At 49.9% G+C, this 18,416-nt stretch overlaps 1 protein-coding gene across 4 annotated transcripts in view; it reads left to right on the top strand.

The window, feature by feature from the left end:
• Window positions 1-18,416, top strand: part of LOC113982172 (podocalyxin-like) — a 44,951-nt gene that overhangs the window by 12,595 nt on the left and 13,940 nt on the right. For all 4 annotated transcript variants that reach the window (XM_027710187.2, XM_027710192.2, XM_039383488.1 and 1 more), the window contains exon 2: window positions 16,785-17,654. In XM_027710187.2, the coding sequence (XP_027565988.1) occupies window positions 16,785-17,654 (870 nt within the window). The remainder of the gene's footprint in view (window positions 1-16,784; window positions 17,655-18,416) is intronic.

Raw genomic sequence — 18,416 nt, forward strand, 5'->3', positions numbered from 1 at the left:
TGGATTTTTCCACGAAACTACCCAGAGTGGGGAAAGGAGGAGCCCTCTCCTTGATCATATAGATTAGGAATAATGCATTTGTTTTGTAGCAATGAAGAACAACTTTTGGAGCTGATTGGGTTTGGATTTGAGCCACCTTCCCAAGGGTGAGGGTCTAACATACAAAGGTCCTGCTGCTGTAAATCATCTCCATCACATTCCCTTTTCTCCAACACTATTCTGCTCCCATTTGGGAGATCTGATCCAAATCTTGCAGCAACACAGAACTTGTCCATCTGCTGCATCCCCCACAGTCCCAGAATGCAATGCTGGCTTCTAGCATGGGTGTCCCTTTTATTTTGCTACTCTGCTGTGCAGAAATTTGCTGGACAAAGGACTTGGTGCTGTTGATCTTCAAGGTTCCTTTCTGTGATTCTGTGGTGATTCTATGTCAGGTAAGAGGGGCCAGGAACATGCCTGCACCAGAGAGCAGTGTCTGTAGTAGGTAGACTTGCAAGTTATTAATTATTTAAAGCAATCAGTTACTGAGAATTTAAAACAACCAACAATCAATTACTGAGAATTATCAATAATCGCTGCTAGAAGTCATTGTTTGCTTTTGATGGCTCAGCTCTTTCTTGCCTCCATGCTCAGCAGGCTCAGGGCTTGCTTTCTTAGTGGTGTTCAGCAGCATTTTGCCCAGATAATAATTTCCAGAGATGTCAGGATGAGGTGGGGCTCAGGGCAACGGGAGGGTCTTTTTGCACAGCTGATTGTGCTTCTCCAAATGTGCATTTGAAATCTGTGTGTGGATTTTTCAGTCGTCACTTCTGCCCTTCCATAGTCAGGGAAGCTCTTTTCTTGTATCTCATAAAACTGGGTGGTTTCTGCAGCAAATTCATGCTTTGATTTGGCTAAGGGTCACTTGCAAATATGACAGGGCTGTTCATGTAGCTTCAGCCTTCCCCAGTGTAGCACATCCCCCAAGTGGGGCTGCATTTGCTCTCCCTCCAAACTCCCCACTCCTGGATTCCAACCAGCAGCACCCACTGAATCCCAGCTCAGTGCTCTCTCCCTCCTCTGCTCTGCCGATGCCCTTCTGTGGGTCCAATCACAGACCTGACCTGCAGTCCCTGCCCTCTCTTCCCATCCCCAACCCCACTGTGACTCCAGCTCAGTTTTCTAAAGGAAATGTCCAAGCTGACATGACGGAGTTTCGCTGCTGAGCCAAAAGCAGGATCTGGTCTCTGCTGTCTGGGGAACGGAGGAATTTGAATATTACCATCAAGCCCAGCCCCACATCCCACCCCTGCACCCAGAGCTGCTGGTCACCTCCCTGCAAGGTGGGAATTCAACCTGGTGTTTGCAGACCTGATGGCTGCTTTTAGGAGAAAGAGGAGGATGATTAACAGCAGGGAGGGGATGCAGCTCCTTCTTCCTTCCTGCTTCCTTTGCTCCCTCCCCTTGCCCTGCCATGGCCTGCCCTGCAGCACAACCTCCAGGCACTGCCCTGGAGAGAAGGGTTTTGGTGGCAGGGAGATATTTTGATGGCAGGAAGATGCCAGCAAAGCCCTGAGCTCAAAAGGTGACATGGACAGGGGTCTTTTCCAACCAGGCCACTGTGGGTGTAGGTGTTGCAAGCTTTCCTTCCCATGAGATATCATTTAGGATTTTGCTCCCTAACCAGTGAATCTCTTCATACTCAAACTCGCTACCTGCACTTACCTGTCCAGGGAGTCTTTGGGGAGCTGAGTATGGCCACTGTGTCATGCTGCATTTGTATTATAGATTATATTTTTTGGGTGCGGTTTCTCAGCACGCAATGCCATTGAAACCCAGCGAGTGCAAAGCTTTGGATCCCCATCTCGGTGACATCCCGCAACTTCCCATGCTCTTCTGCTCAGCTGTAACCACGCAGGAATCTCACTCCTTGCTGGGCTGCTGGGTGGACAACATTGTTCCCCTATTGAGTCATAACAATGAGGTCACTGGGCTGGAAAGACAATGTCATTCAGCAGCCAAGAACCCAGCTGGCTGATCCCGGTTGTGTCTCATCTCCTATGACAAAGCCACATTTAATTGACTAATTAAAGCCTTTGCAGGCTCCATCTTGGAAGGGGTGAGCAAAATAGGCATTGTTCTTTGTCAGCATTAAGTCAGGGCAGTTGGCCGATTAATAAGCAAGACCTTTCTTCCTTCTCCACTTTGCTACCTGCTGTGGAGGCCTGAATTCCTGGTCCTGGCAATGGGAAAACATCCTCAGAGACAGCCCACCATGTGTTTCAGGGCAAGGTGTCCGAATGAGGACCCAAGGACCTCAAGAGAGCCCAACCAAAGCCCACTCTGCCCTGAGGTGACCCAGCTCAAACCACTGTTGTGGACTTTTGTGAAGCCTTTTGTTGAACACTCGATATTTGGGGTTCCCAGCTCCCTCTAGGAGTTTGATATTGCACCCAAACCTGCAGCATTGGGGTGCTCCCATACTCTGTACAGCCTACAAAGACAATTTGGTCCACTGGCTGTGGGACAAAAGCATTTTTCTCCCCATTTATGGGTCATCTTTCCCTTTATGCACATTTTGGGTGGTGCAGGCCGGATGCCCACAGCACAGGCAGAAAGCAGGGACATGTCCAATAACTGGCACTGTCCACAATAAATCTCTGCTTCCCTCAGCTGAGCACTCCTGCAGTGCCAGGGCCTTCACCACTCTCTGGATGAAGATGTTTTGAGCCCTGAGACCAACAGGCACTTCTGCTCTCAACACTTCTTGCTCTTATTGCCGATCCAAATAAGATCATCCTGAAAATAGTGAATAAATGTGCCCTAAGGGACCTTTCAGGGTAAGAGCTGTTTCGTGCTGCTACGTTGCCGTTTCCATTAAACCCTCATTTTTCTTTTTCCGCCCTCAATGTGATTGTCTTACATCAGATTTATCTCCTTTCTTGCTGCCCAGGCCCAGCTGAGCGGGGTGTATGTTTACCACGGCCGGTGTCCCAGCCCTAAAGCACAGCAGCTGCTTCTTTTGAAGAACATACAAAGCAAGGAAGAGGAGCAATTGTTTGGGAGGAAGTTGAACCATAATGTAATAGACTCCCATGGGATTTACTATTAGTAATTATTTGTATTGCTCTGGCACCTCACCAAGGTTGGGGCCCCGGTTAGAAAGGTGCTGGACCAGCCTGTGAGTGAAGACAGCTCCTCTATCCAAAAACTGTCCACTCTTGCATGTAGAGATGGGGAAACTAGGACAGGGAGAGGTTAAGAAATATAATGAGGTTTATTCTGGAAAGTTGTGGCTGAGCAAGGGTGTGAGCCAGCACATAGTGCTTCCAGGAGCATCCTTCCTCTCTGGAGGTAAATACTAGAACATGGAATCATAGAATGGATTGGACTGGGAGGGACCTTAAAGCCCATCCAGTTCCACCCCCCTGCCATGGGCAAGGACACCTTCCACTAGACCAGGTTGTTCAAACCCCATCCAACCTGGCCTTGAACACTTCTCTCAGTAAAAGGCCACTGAGTAATAAATATGCTGTGCTGGAGAACCTTTCTTTGGGACAGCACTGAAAAAGGTCATCACTCACTGTTCCTGCCTTTAATCAGTGATTCCTGTGATCATGTGTATTATTTTAAGGAGGGGAAGAGCAGGAGTTGTTGAAGAACACAAGTTCTTCAAATAGAAACTAGGTCCTAGTGGTCCTGAAAAACAAAATAAAGCAAAACAACAACAATAACAAAAAGCTAAAATGGATATTCTTTTTTCTGTAAAACCAACTGTTAAATAATGAGGCAATTATGAATTTGCCAACAATAGAAGTTGATCAGATTACAGAGCCTGTAAAGCCAGATCGTCACTGGAGCCCTTTGGTGGGAAAGAAACTCAGTGCCAGACAGTCTTTAAATAGTTTTGAATAGGAGGGAGGGTTTGCTGTGTCCTTCCCTTCCTAGGCTCTCCCCACCTAAAGAATAGCACCGAGCCTCCTGCCAAGTCCTCCGTGTCCAGTCAGTGCCCAAAGGCTCAACTCGCAGGCACAGCTACATAAATATCTGTAGGTGCATATGTACACATGTGTGTATATATAGAGCTCCCAGTTATCCAGGAAGACCCCACCCTGAGGGAGGTGTGGGTGTGGAACAGAAGAAAAAAAAAAGGTGGGACCCAAAATAGCACCGGCACACAAAGGATCCCAAGGAAATGTGGAGCTCTCCTCACGGCATTAACAGGAAATCTCTGGGCTGCTGGCTCGGTAACCCTGGCTAGCCAAGGTCATGGGGGACTGGTCGTGGTGGGGGGACAGATCCTGGCATCCATCTTCTGCAGAAACATGGAGTGAGGGGGGTGTGGTGGCAGCTTGTGTGTCAGTGAAGGTTTGCAGGTGTCCCAGACGCCCCCGCAGACAAACCTGTCCCCAGCACGGCCTGAACGACCAGCAAATTCTCACTGGGGGGGGTGAGTATTTAACTAGGAATCACCCAAAAGTTTACGTAGAGAAGTTGGGATGCTTGAGGAGGTCACCAGTGCCTGTTGGATGTGGCTCCTATGTCACTTGGCATCAGTCGTGTCTTTCACCCCGTCACATCACGGCGCCTGTGAGTCTCGATAGACCAAAAATCACGGAATCATAGAATGTCTCAAGCTGGAAGGGACTCATAAGGATCATCCAAGATATTTCAGCTTGTCATCTTTGGGTCCATCCTGGCTTGGTGGTGGGTGACGTGTGAGATGGGCTGGGGGAAGCAACATGACTCACGACCCCAAAAAAGGTCAAAAATAAAGTTGCTGCTGGAGGGCGTAAATTTGGGCCGACCTGTGACTCACCAAGGGTGCTGGGAGCACAAAGGAGGGTGAGGCTTTGGGTCTTATCGTGTCCCCACCATCTCTTTTCCGCTGGCCCTTTCTGCCCTCGAGGTGGGCGAGCAACCTCTGAGTCCTGCCCAAGCCTGGCCCCGGGGGTCTGGCCACCTCCCCACCAAAAACCTTGGTGGCAGGAGCAGGCAGAGGCTGCTGAGCGAGGGCGATTCCTGCTGTAAATCTTCGGGAGAGGTGGAGAGGAAAGGGAGGTGCAAGGAGCAGGGGACAGTGTGTTGCAGCACCACAGCGGTGCTGTGCCAGCACAAACTGACCTCCCAGTCACCCAGCTCCAGTTTTTTTTCCCCTTGTACTGAAGCTGCCTGTGACCAGGCTGAGGTCTCCTTATTCCTTTGGGTTTGGAGTATCTCCTCTTCATTTCTGACCTTCAGGGCTGCAGGTTGGACCTGCTCCATGCTGGGCCTGCAGCAAGTGTCAGCCTCCAGCTGAGGGTGGAATCATCTGTATTTATGGCACAAGTTTGGGCATGAGATCCCTGTTGCTAATGCCAGCTTTAATGCCCCTCTGTGGTCTGGCTTTGCTGGGCTGTGAGATCCCAAGGGAAACCAATACCCCCTATTTGGGTTTGGGGTTAATCCTTTTCCTTTAAGAAGTGACCCCACCACAAGACAGGGCATGTTCCCTCCGCTCCTCTTCCTCACTGCAAGATTAGTGGGATACTCATGAAAAGTGGGGGCTTTTTGGCTGCAAAACCTCTCCACGGGAGCTCTGCTCTGCAAGAGCCCTGTGGCCCTCATCCCCCATGGATAAAGTCTAGACACATCACCGATGCTCGGCGCCCAACTGGAGTGACATGAGATGTGACAACTCCTCCCTGGTGCCCGCCAGCTGGCAGGGCTTCAGCTGGCAGGATGAGTAGCTCAGGGCCAGCTCCATCCCTGCGTGGCTCGGTGTGAACCCAAATACGAACCCAGCCAGCTGGAGAGGAGAGCAAGGCGATGGATTTTGTGTCCCCGTGCCCCTCAGCAAGACTGGGATGGTGAGCCCACCTTGCCCCTCTGTCCTCCTGCCCATCCTGTCCTAGAAGACAATGGGTGATCCCACTGCCCTGTGCACCCACTCCCCAGTCTTGTGGGGACAGTGCTCTGTCCACTCTCTCCTTAATGTCCTGTTTTCCTCCACGACAAAAACTGAGCAAAACTGAGCTCCAGGGAGACCTTATTGTGGCCTTTCTGTACTTCAGGGGGCTTGTAAGAAAGATGGGGACAAACTCTTTTACAGGGTCTGTTGCAATAGGATGAGGGGCGATGGTTTCAAACTGAACAAATTGATTATCTATTCAATTTAGATTAGATATAAGGGAGATATTTTTTATTGTAAGGATGGTAAGATAGTGGCACAGTTTGCCCAGGGAGTTGATGGATGTCCCATCCTTGGAAACATTCAAGGCCAGGTTGGATATGGTTCTGAGCAACCCGGTCTGGTTCAAGATTTCCCTGCTTGTTGCAGGAGGTTTGGACAGGATGGCTTTTTTCTGGCATCAATCAGAGCTTTCCATGCCCAGGAATCACAAAAGGCCAACCTCAGCCAGGGAGGCAAGTGTGCCCCATCCCTGATGTTTGGTCAGTGCAACATCTGGGAGCTTTTTTCTGCAGGGACCATCACCAGATTTCTCCTGAATTAACTTCCTTAAACTTCATCAGTTCCCTCTCGTCAGCTTTCAGAGCTGAGGAGACTTTAATTTGATTTAACCTACTTCATTTTGGCTAAATTAAATAAAGAGTGATTTAAAGCTGAAACAAGAGTGGCCACCTGGTGGGTTGTGTGCACTTTGACTAATCCACTCTGAAATCATACCTCCTTTTAATTTTAGATTAATTTTTCTGAGTACCTCGGTGTAGACAAGCCATCAGGCTGAATAAAGATCAGTTCCTGTCTCGCAGGCTCATGTCCTCCCTCCTCCTCAAGTTGTCTGGAGCAAAGTCCTCCAGGAAAAGCCAGCCAGGGAGGATTCATCTCTCTGGGGTGGGAAGCATGGGGAGGAACTTTTGCTCTGTCTTAATGAATAAATCTGTGTCCCCAAACATCTCCACTGGTGAGCAGCAGCTCCGCGGCGGGGCTGGAGAAAGGAGGTCAGGTCCCCAGGAAGGGCTGCTGAGATGTGACAGCTCAGCCCTCAAGAGCAAAGCAGATGCTTTGGCCAAGGAGCATTTAGTGTTGGCTTCTCCAGAGCTCTCCTTCCCACCACCTTGCCAACAGTTTCACAGCTCCTTAGTGCTGGAGTCAGTTCATGGCCCAGCCGTCAACTTTGGAGAGAGGTGGTGAACTCCTTCAAACCTGAAGAAAGATGGTGAAGCTCCTTCAACCCTCTGAACCTCTTACCACACCTCTCTGAACCTCCCTGGGGTTCAGAGCGAGGTGGTGAAGGAAGCTGGGTGGTCTCCTCATGGAGCCAAAGTGGAATTGTCAATCTGGTAGCTTTAATCATCTCTCCATCCTTCTTATGGCCCTGAGATTCCTCTCTAAATTCACACAAATCTAGACTTTTCATCTATTTACTTTTTGGTTTTAAAAAGGTTTTTTTAGCACTTGTGTTTATTTGACAAAAGCCTAAAAGAGCATCCTAAAGACTTACCACATTGAAGTTATGCAAGAAAACCCCCGGATATTCAGTGTATAATCAAGTCGTGGTCTTAAGAATTTCTGTGGATTTCAGTGTTGTGTTGATTCTCTTTTGAGACAGAGGTACCTGGGCTTTACCTTGCTGCAGAAAGACTTTTCTGGCCCATTATTCAGTGTAAATGCTGAGTTTCTTCCAAAGTCCTGGGTGACTTTTGCAGGAAAAGAGGGGTCTTGGGGTTGAATGTACCAGACATGGTGTCCTTCAGCTGATGGGTGATTGATGCTCAATCACTGCCACAAATCCTGCTTCGAAGCAGCAAGGTCATCACAGGATAACTCCACTCTAATGGCATAAAGGATTCAGGAGAAGGACAGGAGCGTGGCCACATTCTGTGCTTTGAGGGTCTGGTCAGGCAGGGATGTGAGGCTTTTTTTGGCTCGTGCTCCCCATGTTTCCGCTCCAGCGGCTCCGCCACCATTTCCTCCACGATGAGGTGTTTCTGTTCAGGCTGCAGAGCCCCCAGTTCATTTTGCAGCCTGGGAAAGGTGCAGGACTGGAGCCAAGCCCCTTAAAAATCCCATCAGCTCCTGGTGGAAATAGGATGTTTCCAGGCTCGGTGATCAAAAATGTCTGGGGGTGGCGTGGACAGAGGGGCGCGCGTGTGTTTGTGTTTGTTTGCCTCCCTGGCAACCTCTTGTGAAGGATTTCAGAGCTTTCATTTTCCACAGTGGTCTTCCTGTCTCCTTTTGATTATTTTTTCATCTTTCCCTTCACTTCTTAGACAGCTACAGATTTTCCATGAGAAGAATCGTGGAGACACAATCCCAAATAGGATGTCCTATGTTTATCCTTAAGAGAGGCTGGACTGGTGCTTCCTCCCACTGCTGGCATTCCTCACCTCTGGCTGGGGCTGGCCATGGGATGGAACACGGCCTGGGATTAGACTTGAAGATCCTTGTGGGTCCCTTCCAACTCAGCATCTTCTGTGATTCCGTGATTTGGGTGAAATGTGTCCCTTGTCACAAATTTCTGGCAAAAACAATCTTTGAGGGGAAATTCAGGAGAGCATGGCATGGAAGACAATTCAACAAAGTTTTTGAGAGGGTGGGAGTGAGGAACACTGAGATACTCCTGCTCCCTCAAACCCACTGTGTGGTCATTAATTAGTGCAGCAAACAAACCCATTTCTGCCTCCCCAAATGTGGTGTTCAGAGGCACCAAGGGATCAAGGAGGAGATGTGTCAGGGCTGCAGGGGAAGAGGAGTGTGGGGAGATGTGCCTTGGGATGATTATTTTTAATATTTGTCATCCTTCCAAATGAAACAGCAGACAAGCTGAGCTGGCTCAAATACTTGCAGAAAGAGCTGATGGGGAATTTGTTAATGAAGCAGGTTTCTCATCAGAAAATGCCGGTTCATCAGAACCTGGATTCTGGGGACATGTGTGGCAGTCCTGGTAGGAAAAGTGTATCAGATTGTGGATGGGTTTTTTGGTTGAAACCAAAGAGGTTTAAAGGCTGCTGTGTGAATTAAATAAAGTCAGGCAGATCTAACAGGAGGGACAGAGCAGCCGAAGCTCGTGTGAGGTTTGGTTCAAGTCCTGCTTCCTGGGCTTCAGGGTTACTTCTACTTGGTAGAAATAGGGACAACTTAAATTTTTCCCAGTTCTGGAAGCCAAATGGCTTTTGGCTACTGTAGGGATGTGACTGACTGCAAAATCCTGCAGACTGGTAAGAGTCCTCAGGATGATGCTGAAATACTGTGGGGACATGCCCTAAATCTCCAGCCAAGGGGTATCTCCAGGCTGGCAGTAGAGGAAAAAGCCCTGGATGCTCCTCTCCATCTGGAGATGAAGCAAAATTGCTTGGGGCTTGAAGCACATCCATTTTGCCCACCTCCATGTCCAGCCAGTAAGGGTTTTATTGGGAAAGTCTTCCAGAACAGAGGCTGTGGGGCAGGTTCCTTTCATTTGACAGCAGAGAAAAGGGCAATTGTCAGCATTATTGCCTTGAGCTCTCTGTCACTTGCCTGCAAGATCTAAACAGCAGCAATTTGAAGAGTCTTTTCAACAGAGTCTTTTCACAGAGGGGTAAAGAAGGTTCCCTACTGAAAACAAACCCAATGGCTTTAAATCAGAGTCCAGGCATCCTCGTTTCATAGAACCATAGAATGGTTTGGGTTGGAAGGGACCTACAGATCATCCCATGGGCAGAGACACCTTCCACTAGCACCAAGTGCTCCAAGCCCCATCCAACCTGGCCTTGAACATGTCCAGGGATGAGGCAGACCCAGCTTCTCTGGGCAACCTGTGCCAGGGCCTCACCATCATCACAGTAAGGAATTTCTTCCCAATATCCCTTCTAACCCTGCCCTCTGGCACTGGGAAACCATTCTCTGTGTCCTGTCCCTCCAGACCCTTGTCCAAAGTCCCTCTCCAGCTCTCCTGGAGCCCCCTTAGGCACTGGAAGGGGCTCTCAGGTCTCCCTGGAGCCTTCTTTTCTCCAGATGAACACCCCCAGCTCTCCCAGCCTGGCTCCAGAGCATCTCTGAGCATCCTCTGGACTTGCTCCAGCAGCTCCACGTCCTTCTGATGTTGAGGACCCCAGAAATGGAGGCAGTTCTGCAGGTGGGGTCCCACCAGAGCAGCGTAAAGGGGCAGAATCCCCTCTCTTGACCTGCTGCCCACAGTGCTTTTAGTGTAGCCCCTTCCCAAGTGTTACTGCAGCACTAATTAGGTCTCATCTTTAATATTTTGCAGAGCAATTCTATCTAAGCTGTTTTGCAGCAGTTCTTATTCTGGCTGGGTTTTGGATAGGACAGACATCCCTGCCCTGGATAATTGGATTAGAGTCTAATGCTCTGGCAGCTGCTGTTGGACCTTTCCCCATTCCCCATTCCCTAACCCAGGAAGCCAAGTTGGTCTTTGGCCTGGGTGAAACTGTTTCATAATGCTGATGGTGAGCCTGGCAGGAAAGGGGTTGGGTGATGCTGGTTTGGAAGTGCATCTTATGAGGTGGACAGTGCCATTTTTCAAGGGTGAAAGGTGCTGTGTACACTGACAGCATCCTCGTACCACCTCCCTCACCAAAATCCCAGCAGGTAGCTCAGGAGGACAGTGCTGTTTGGATCCCACCTATCCCTGAGCTGATGGAAGGGAGAGAGCCCTCTGCACAGGCAAAATTAAAAGCCTTGTGAGGTATTTGCTCTGGTAGCCCAGCTTAATTCCAGGATAAATAACACTGCTCTGTGATATTCTGCCAATCTGATCGCTCTCACAGTTTCAAAAGGAGGTGACAAATTTCCTGTCCTCTGCAGCGACTGGTCCCTGCTCCACCTCAGACACGGCTGCATTAAAACACTCCTTTTGCCCAGGAGCTTCTTGTGATGCAAAGACAAGTCCAGGAGCCTCCTCACTGGCTTTGGCACACGCTCTTCCCTAGGAAAGGCCACCCCTGGAGCCTCAGCCCCCACTTTCCCTTTGATGAACTCAACCCGTTGCCCCTGTTCAATCAGGAAAGGCTGCAAAAAAGGGGGAGGAAAATAGGAACTTCCTCGGGCCTGGCTCACATCCCTTCCCCTTCCCCGGCTTGTTCAGGCTCCTTGGCTTTCTCATCCCGCCTTGGGAGGAGCAGGAGCCGGCTGGCGTAAGGCTCTGAGCCGGGCTCAGCCCGCCGGAGTGGGGTGTGTCACCCACCATTTCCTAAGTTATTCTTTTGAGTTTCCTTTTCTCACTATTAATAGAATTTCAGCCAATATCTGAGCTGTTGCAACAAGGCGGATGGGGGGGGGGGGAGAGTCGGGGGAGGCGTTACCAAAATAGGAAGCGGGAAGCTGTTGGGCAGGGAATTAATCAGAGGAGCTGCGTGGAGAGGGAATTAATCGCTGGCTTCGGGTGGGCTGATGGGAGGATGGACAGGACGTGTCCTTTCACTTTGTGTTTTGCGCTGATTTGATTCTCTTTCTGTGCTCCAAGCCGTGACCTTTCCAAACGAGCTTCTCCCCTGAGCACCTTCCCCAGCCTGCAAAACACCACGTACCCACTGCACCGAGGTTACAACCAGAGCATCACTCCATGGCACGGTTTAACTGAAAGAGAGAAGCTTTAGATTAAATATTAGGAAGAAATTCTTCCCTGTGAGGGTGGGGAAGCCCTGGCACAGGTTGCCCAGAGAAGCTGTGGCTGCCCCTGGATCCCTGGAAGTGTCCAAGGCCAGGTTGGATGGGGCTTGGAGCAACCTGTTCTAGTGAAAGGTGTCCTTGCCCATGGCAGGAGACTGGAACTGGATGATCTTTAAGATGCCTTCTAACCCAAACCAGCCTATGATTCTGTGATTAGTGGTGGTGCACAGCAGCTCAAAATTCTGCCTGTAACTGCTATTGTAAGGAGCTGTGTTGGCACAGACCAGCACATCTTTCCTTTTACGTTTGGGGTGGCTCTTCAAATCCCATCAGCTCCTGACCAGAGAACTCCCACACCAGCCCCATCCAGGAGCACCCACGGTGGCACTTCCAGCCTCCCAAACACTGCCCACTGCGGGCCAAACAAGCCCATCTGGAGAATTAGCAATAAGGGAAAGTTCTCTCCCCTCTGGGGCTGTCCCCATCATGGCCACACCATATCCCAGGCACAGTCATGGGATACACATATCCGGACATGAAATCATGTTTATGCAGGGGACTCATTTCCTCTGGGCTGTTTGGCCGCCGTGCTCACGGATGCGCGTGTGGAGGGCTCACCCTCTCCTCCTGTGGGTCTGCCCCACTCCCAGCACAGAAGGTTTGGGTTTTCTGAGTGGCCCACGTGAGAGAAGAAGTGCAGACCAAAGCTTCAGACTCACTGCAACCAGTGCTCTCAAAATACCCTGGTATCTGCTCTATTCCTCTCATTTTCCCCCAAATGACGAGTTGGTGACGGTCCAAAAAGTGAAATCAAAGAAGTGGCCTTGTCGTGCCAAAATGCAGCCAGGAAGGTCAGGGGCAGGTAGTATTTTTTTTCTGCCTTTTGGAAAACAGGGTGAGGGACCCTGGCTGAAATTCAAATGAACTTTCTTTTGGAAAGGATCTCCTCCGGGTGCAGGGAGTGATAACTTGGAGGATCTCCTCTCTCATGGCGTGTGTTAAATCCTTTTATCTCCGTGAAGGGGTCACTTTGTTTCCTGCAAAAAGACTTACTGTATCTTTTGTGAGTGATTTTCATGCTGAAGGGGCACTGAACATAATCCTGTCCTGTCTGGTTGTTCTTACCACCAGTCTGTGGTCACAGGGCTTTTCTCCTCCTTCAACCAGATCCTTTTTGATTCCTCTGTTGAGCGCATTTGTCAGGCAATACTGGCCACCAGCCCAGGCAAACAGGGGCTTGTTACCAGTTATTACCCCTGGGTCCACTGGCAAAATTTGGCACAGGTGGCCAGTGAAGGAGGAAAAGATAAAAACATCATTCTCTGGCATTTAAAGGGATACAGTACATGAAGGAAAACAGTGACTCCTGGGATTCTTGTGCTCTCACTGCTTGTTCTGTATTTGTTTCTGCTTTGTTTTTATGTTTGCAATCATTTTGCCTAAGCTAGGCCTTCTGCAGGTGGTGAACCTGCAAGACACCAAAACCATGCAATTTTTCTAAGTAAAATACATTTTTCTCCAGTGCTGCAGTGAGAGAGTCCCTGGGCAAACACCTAATGTTGAGCTCAGAGCAATAAAACTGCAGAAGGGTATTGAGCCCCGTGACTGCAGCAGCACTTGACTTCTTGAGCAGCAGTGAGAAAACAGATTAATCTAATGCAGATGCAGAGAAAAGGTAAATTTGGCTGAGAGAAAGGTGCCCAAAAACCTGCAGCACAGGTGTGGGGATGGATACAGGTGTTGGTCCTCCATGGGAGGAGGATTTTACCAACTCATAGCCACACTCTCGCCTTTGGCTTGTCGTGAGTCCAGGCCACAGTGCTGCACGTTTTCTTGGAGTGTCAAGTTTGCAACCTGCCTGGATTTCTTCTTCCTATGGCTGCTGTTCACCACAGCTGCTGCATTTCAGCCAGCAACAGTCATTCTTTAAAACAGTCTGCTTTGAGACAAGCAATCTGTGGAGGAAAAAAGGGGGAAAGGGAGAATTTGGTAGCAGCCCAGCTGAGCTGGGGTGGAGGTAATTAAAGAAACATCATCTTCAGATCAAGTTTGGTATGGGAGGTATTTTGCAAGGGGCTTTCCAGTGGTCCCATCCAGCCTGATAGAGCAGGAGCAGGTCTGTGTGGCCACTTACCAAAGAGATGCAGGTCATTACCCACCAGAGGAGAGTGATTTCTACCTCTGTGACACTAAGCATTGCCCAAGTTTAGCCAGGGCCATGTAGTAGGATGTATAGGATGTATAGTGTCCTACTTGCCCATGTGGTTGGCACCCATTGAGTCCATCCCTCAATCCCTCCATCCATCCCTCCATCCATCCATCCATCCATCCCCCTCCATGGCTGCTCACCGCTTCCAAGTAGGAGTGTGCTAACTCCTCAAGTTGCTTAAATCCCACTTAAATCACTGGTCCTGGCTTAACGAAGAAGAATAAATTGGTCTTTTAACATCTCTTGACCTTAGCAAAGAGGAAAACCAGGAGTGGATGCAGAAAGATAAAACACCAGTAAGTTTTGTGGGCATCAACTTGAGTCTTGGTTCTTCTCCCAGTTATTTTTTTGGTCAGTGTCACCCTGTGCACCTCAAAAGAAGCCCAGCTAGCACCACAGCCAGGGCAAGCTTGGAGGATCCCACCAGATTCCTGCATCCCTTGCTTTGGGCTTTTGCCTCCATTTCCAGTTTAAAGTGGTAAAAAACTATCTGCAGCTGCCCAGGTCGAGGCGGGGAAGTGCTGGGGCAGGGATCCTGTTTTCTTGGACCACAGGGTCCCAGCTGGCCACTGGGCCTGGCCCAGAGCCAAAGCACGGCCCCTTCTCTTGTGGACAGGGTTGAATGGAATTGTCTTTCTGACTTCTCTTTGGTGCCTGTGCTTTCTGCCTCTCTGGGATGGGACTGTGGCACAAAGAGGAAGCGAGAGCAGTGGGTGATTTCCACTTTGCTTCCAACCCTTTCTTTATTTACATCTCTTTTATGTATTGTTGCTACGTTTAGGGGATATTTTTGCTTTACCTCTTCTGTTGTCAACAAAGTTTTACACCCTATTTATGGGACAGACCCATTTTGTGGCTCACTGGATGCCTGGCCTCTCTCTAGTGATGGTGCAGCCATCATTGAGGATTCAGATTCAAGGCACACAGGTTGATAATAAAACTGAGGAGGTGGGTAGATCAAAACTCCCTCCTGTCTTTGGCACTTGGGGTTTATCTGTCAGATCCCTGTGACGGTGTTTTGCTTCCTTACCTTTCCTTCTCCTGCAGACAGCGGTCAGCCTATAGGAAATATGACTTATCTCCACAAAAGCTCTTTTCCTGCAGATATAATGGAAATGTTCTCTCACAAGCCAAGTGTTTCCTAAAATAATTCATGCTGCTAGTTTCAGTTAAATTCACATCTTAATGGTGTTTCCAGGAATGGGAATGGCTGCTCCCAGAGGCTGGTGGGGAAACAAGAGTAGGAACAGTATTTCAGGAGGAGGTCTGCACTTTTATGGAGTGACAGGACAAGGGGGGATGGCTTTAAAATGACAGAGTACAGGATTAGACAAGGTATTAAAAAGAAATTTTTCCCTGTGAGGGTGGTGAGGCCCTGGCACAGGTTGCCCAGAGAAACTCTGGCTGTCCCATCCCTGTAAGTGTTCAAGGCCAGGTTGGATGGGTCTTGGAGCAACCTGAGATAGTGGAAGGTGTCCTTGCCACAACAGGAGATTGAAACTGTATAATCTTTAAGGTCACTCTCAACCCAAACCATTCTATGATTCTCCTGAAATGGTCAGGCAGTTGTATTAGCAGATCATTACAGGTCCCTTCCAACTGAAATCTCCTCTCCGACCCTCTCCTCTCCTGTCCGACCCTCTCCAACCCTCTCCTCTCCGACCCTCTCCGACCCTCTCCTCTCCGACCCTCTCCAACCCTCTCCAACCCTCTCTGACCCTCTCCTCTCCAACCCTCTCCTCTCCATTCCACGGGACCTCAAATCTGTTGCAGCCTCCCTACCCCAAATCCCACTCCTCGAGTCCTTCTCAAGCATAACTCCACCACGCCAGGTCCTGACATGGTGGGGTTAAGTTTTCCCATCAGAAACTTGAGCTTTCATCAGGCCCTTGACACACAACCAGTGCTAATGGGCAGGTTCTGTGAGAGCAAATCCTTTGCTGTTGTGCCGGCACAGAGGAACGAAGCAGATCTCTGGAGAGCAGCATTAGGCTGCAAATCAGATCTTGGAAGTGTGTCTCCTGTTTGGGAGGGTTGGAAATAATGTACAGATGCTTCATGAAGGAAAAAAATAGCATTCTTCTGTACAGTCACCAAATGGAAGACACCCCCCCCCTCAAAATCAGGTTGTTGCCTTGACTCCGGACAGATCCATGGATAAAGTGGCTCAGTGCAGCCTGCGGTTCCTGAAAGGTGAAATATTGGTCAAACCTTTCCTGGGGTGAATTTGAGCAAGAGCCCAGAGCTGGTGGTTACCACGTGGAGAAATTACCTCTGCAGCAGTTGATGGAGCTCCTGCAGTGATTACAAGCAGAAAAATAGACCCAAGGTTTTATATTGGTCTAGTAGTGAAAGTACCACCTTTTAAAGCTGTGGGATGTTGCAGAGCTCTCTGCTGTCAGAGGGTTCTCTCTTGTCAGGAAAGCTGTCCTTCAGCTGAATCCCTCACTGAGAAACAGCTTCATCATCTAAGAACTTAAAGTTTTGTTCAGAAACCAACCACAGATCTCCTTATGTAGGATAATGGGAGGTGGTTGTTTGGACTCGATGATCTTGGAGGTCTTTTCCAACCTTAATGATTCTATGATTCTAAGTGTCACCTAATTTATCATCACCACTTCAGGGATGTGAGAGACCCTCATAACAGGGTTGGACAAACACACTCGGCACATCCCTTGCTGGCCCCTTGTAAGGGCTGGATCTGCTTCATTTTGGGAATCACTTGCAGGGTTTTGCATAGAAGGTGGTGGACCTGCCATGTGAGAGGGACCTGCCTTCAGGGAACCAGCAGGTCTTGTCCTCCTGCTCACACTTTGAAGTCCTGTGAGTTTGACTATGTTTGTCATGGAGGTTCCTCGGGTTTCCTCCTCACAGTGATACCAGAATGTGGAATTTGATATGAGTTCAGAGAGCACGAGGCAAGACCCGAGTGAATGACTCAGGGTTTGTGGGCAGCGTTTATTTCTACAAATACCTGTTCTGGGTGGAAACCAAGGGCAGCTTCCTTAGTTCACGGTTTATCTTGGCATTTTTACTTTTCCGCAGGTGCCAGCTGTGAGGATGATCCAGCTCCTGCAGGTCCAGACGGAAGTGACACCATCACCACGACCACAGGCACCAGCAAGGCACAAGTGACCACCCCTACAAGCAGTGCAGGAGACACACCACCCGAACCTAAGTCACCTACCACAGTTCAAATGACCACCACAACAGCCAAGCCAGAAACCCCTGCACCCTCTGTCACGTCACCCACCGCTGCTCAAGGCACCACCACTGCAAGCACTCTGAGAGCCACCCCATCCACCCCTGCATCATCACCTACCACAGCGCAAGGGGCCACCACCACCACCGCCAAACAGGGAAACCCAACACCCGCCCCCACCACATCGCCCCCCAGCTCCCAGCAGGCCGGCTCTGCAGCCAGTTCTGGAGCATCCACAGCCAGCCCTGCTGCAGCCCCCGCTGCTGCCGAGCAGCAGACCAGTCCTACAGTCAGTTCGGGAAGCTTGGGGACCACCACTACTGCAAACCCTGTCCTCACTCATGTGAGCAGCCCTCCAACCACCCAAGGAGGTTTAGGGGCTGCTGCCACATCCAGGTCGGATGCTCAGGGAGGCCAGCCTCCGGATCATTTGGCCAGTACCACTGAGAGCACTGGAGTCCTGAGCAGCAGCTCTGCCCTTGGCCCCAAGGACCGTGCCCCTTTTTCTACACATGTCACCAAGCAGCCTCATTCTTCTTCCAGTTCTCCAGCCCAGGACCTTGCCTCTTCCACCAGACCTGGAAGCACCAATCCTTCTGTTACCCCTTTAAGTGGATCTCTGCCCCGCCCCACCAGTAAAACATCTCCGACTTCACCACCTGGCAGCATCCACAAGAGCCCAGAGGCAGCCACCACACTGACTCCTGGAGCAGGTACCAGAAGATGAGAACCTTGATTTCTTGTGCTGGGAGGCCCTTCTGTGGTCTTTCCCTTTGTCTACCCTGAACACCTCCTGTCGTTACGGGGTGTCATCACCTCGTCTCATTTTAGGACTTCCCAGCCTAGTTGTCTCTGTGACATCCTTGCATTTAGGTCCCTGTTGCCGTCGGCGGAGGTCGAGTCAATGCAGTCAGTGAAACTCAAGGCAAGAATCAACTGGCAAAGCATTGACAGTGGCTTTTGGATGGACTAAACAGTGCCCAGGGCACCATCAACTGCAGTGACTCGATCTCCAGTGACAGCAGACGGGGGCCAGCAGCGATGGGTTCAGGGGCGGGGACCGACGCTGCAGAGCTGCTGAAACAGTCTGACAGCACCCGGAATGTTGAGTGTAGGAGATCCCTAGTACAGCTGACAGCTTAGTGAAGGCTGTCTGGGCATGCACAGCAAATGAGCTTTAGATGACTAAGGAGATTTTGTGGCTAAACTCTGAGTCTGCAACCTCTGAAAGAGTCTGAGCACTTGGGGAGGACATTCTTCACTGCTGCGGGAGGGGTTTGGCTGCTGGCTTCTGTCTAAGCAGCATTAGGAGTGTCCATGTGGTGTTCAGGATCTTGCTGAACACCATTAATATGTTTTATCTAGATCTCTGGAGCTTTACAGAGTCATGTTAGTTACAAATGCCCTGCTGAGGCACAGTTTAGTGTCCCCCTTGGCATTTTCTCTGGTAGCATTCCCAGGGAAGGAGTCACCCT

The sequence above is a fragment of the Pipra filicauda genome, unplaced genomic scaffold, assembly GCF_003945595.2.
Source record: "Pipra filicauda isolate LSUMZ 115617 unplaced genomic scaffold, ASM394559v2 scaffold311_size1313980_pilon, whole genome shotgun sequence".
Lineage (NCBI taxonomy): Eukaryota > Metazoa > Chordata > Aves > Passeriformes > Pipridae > Pipra > Pipra filicauda.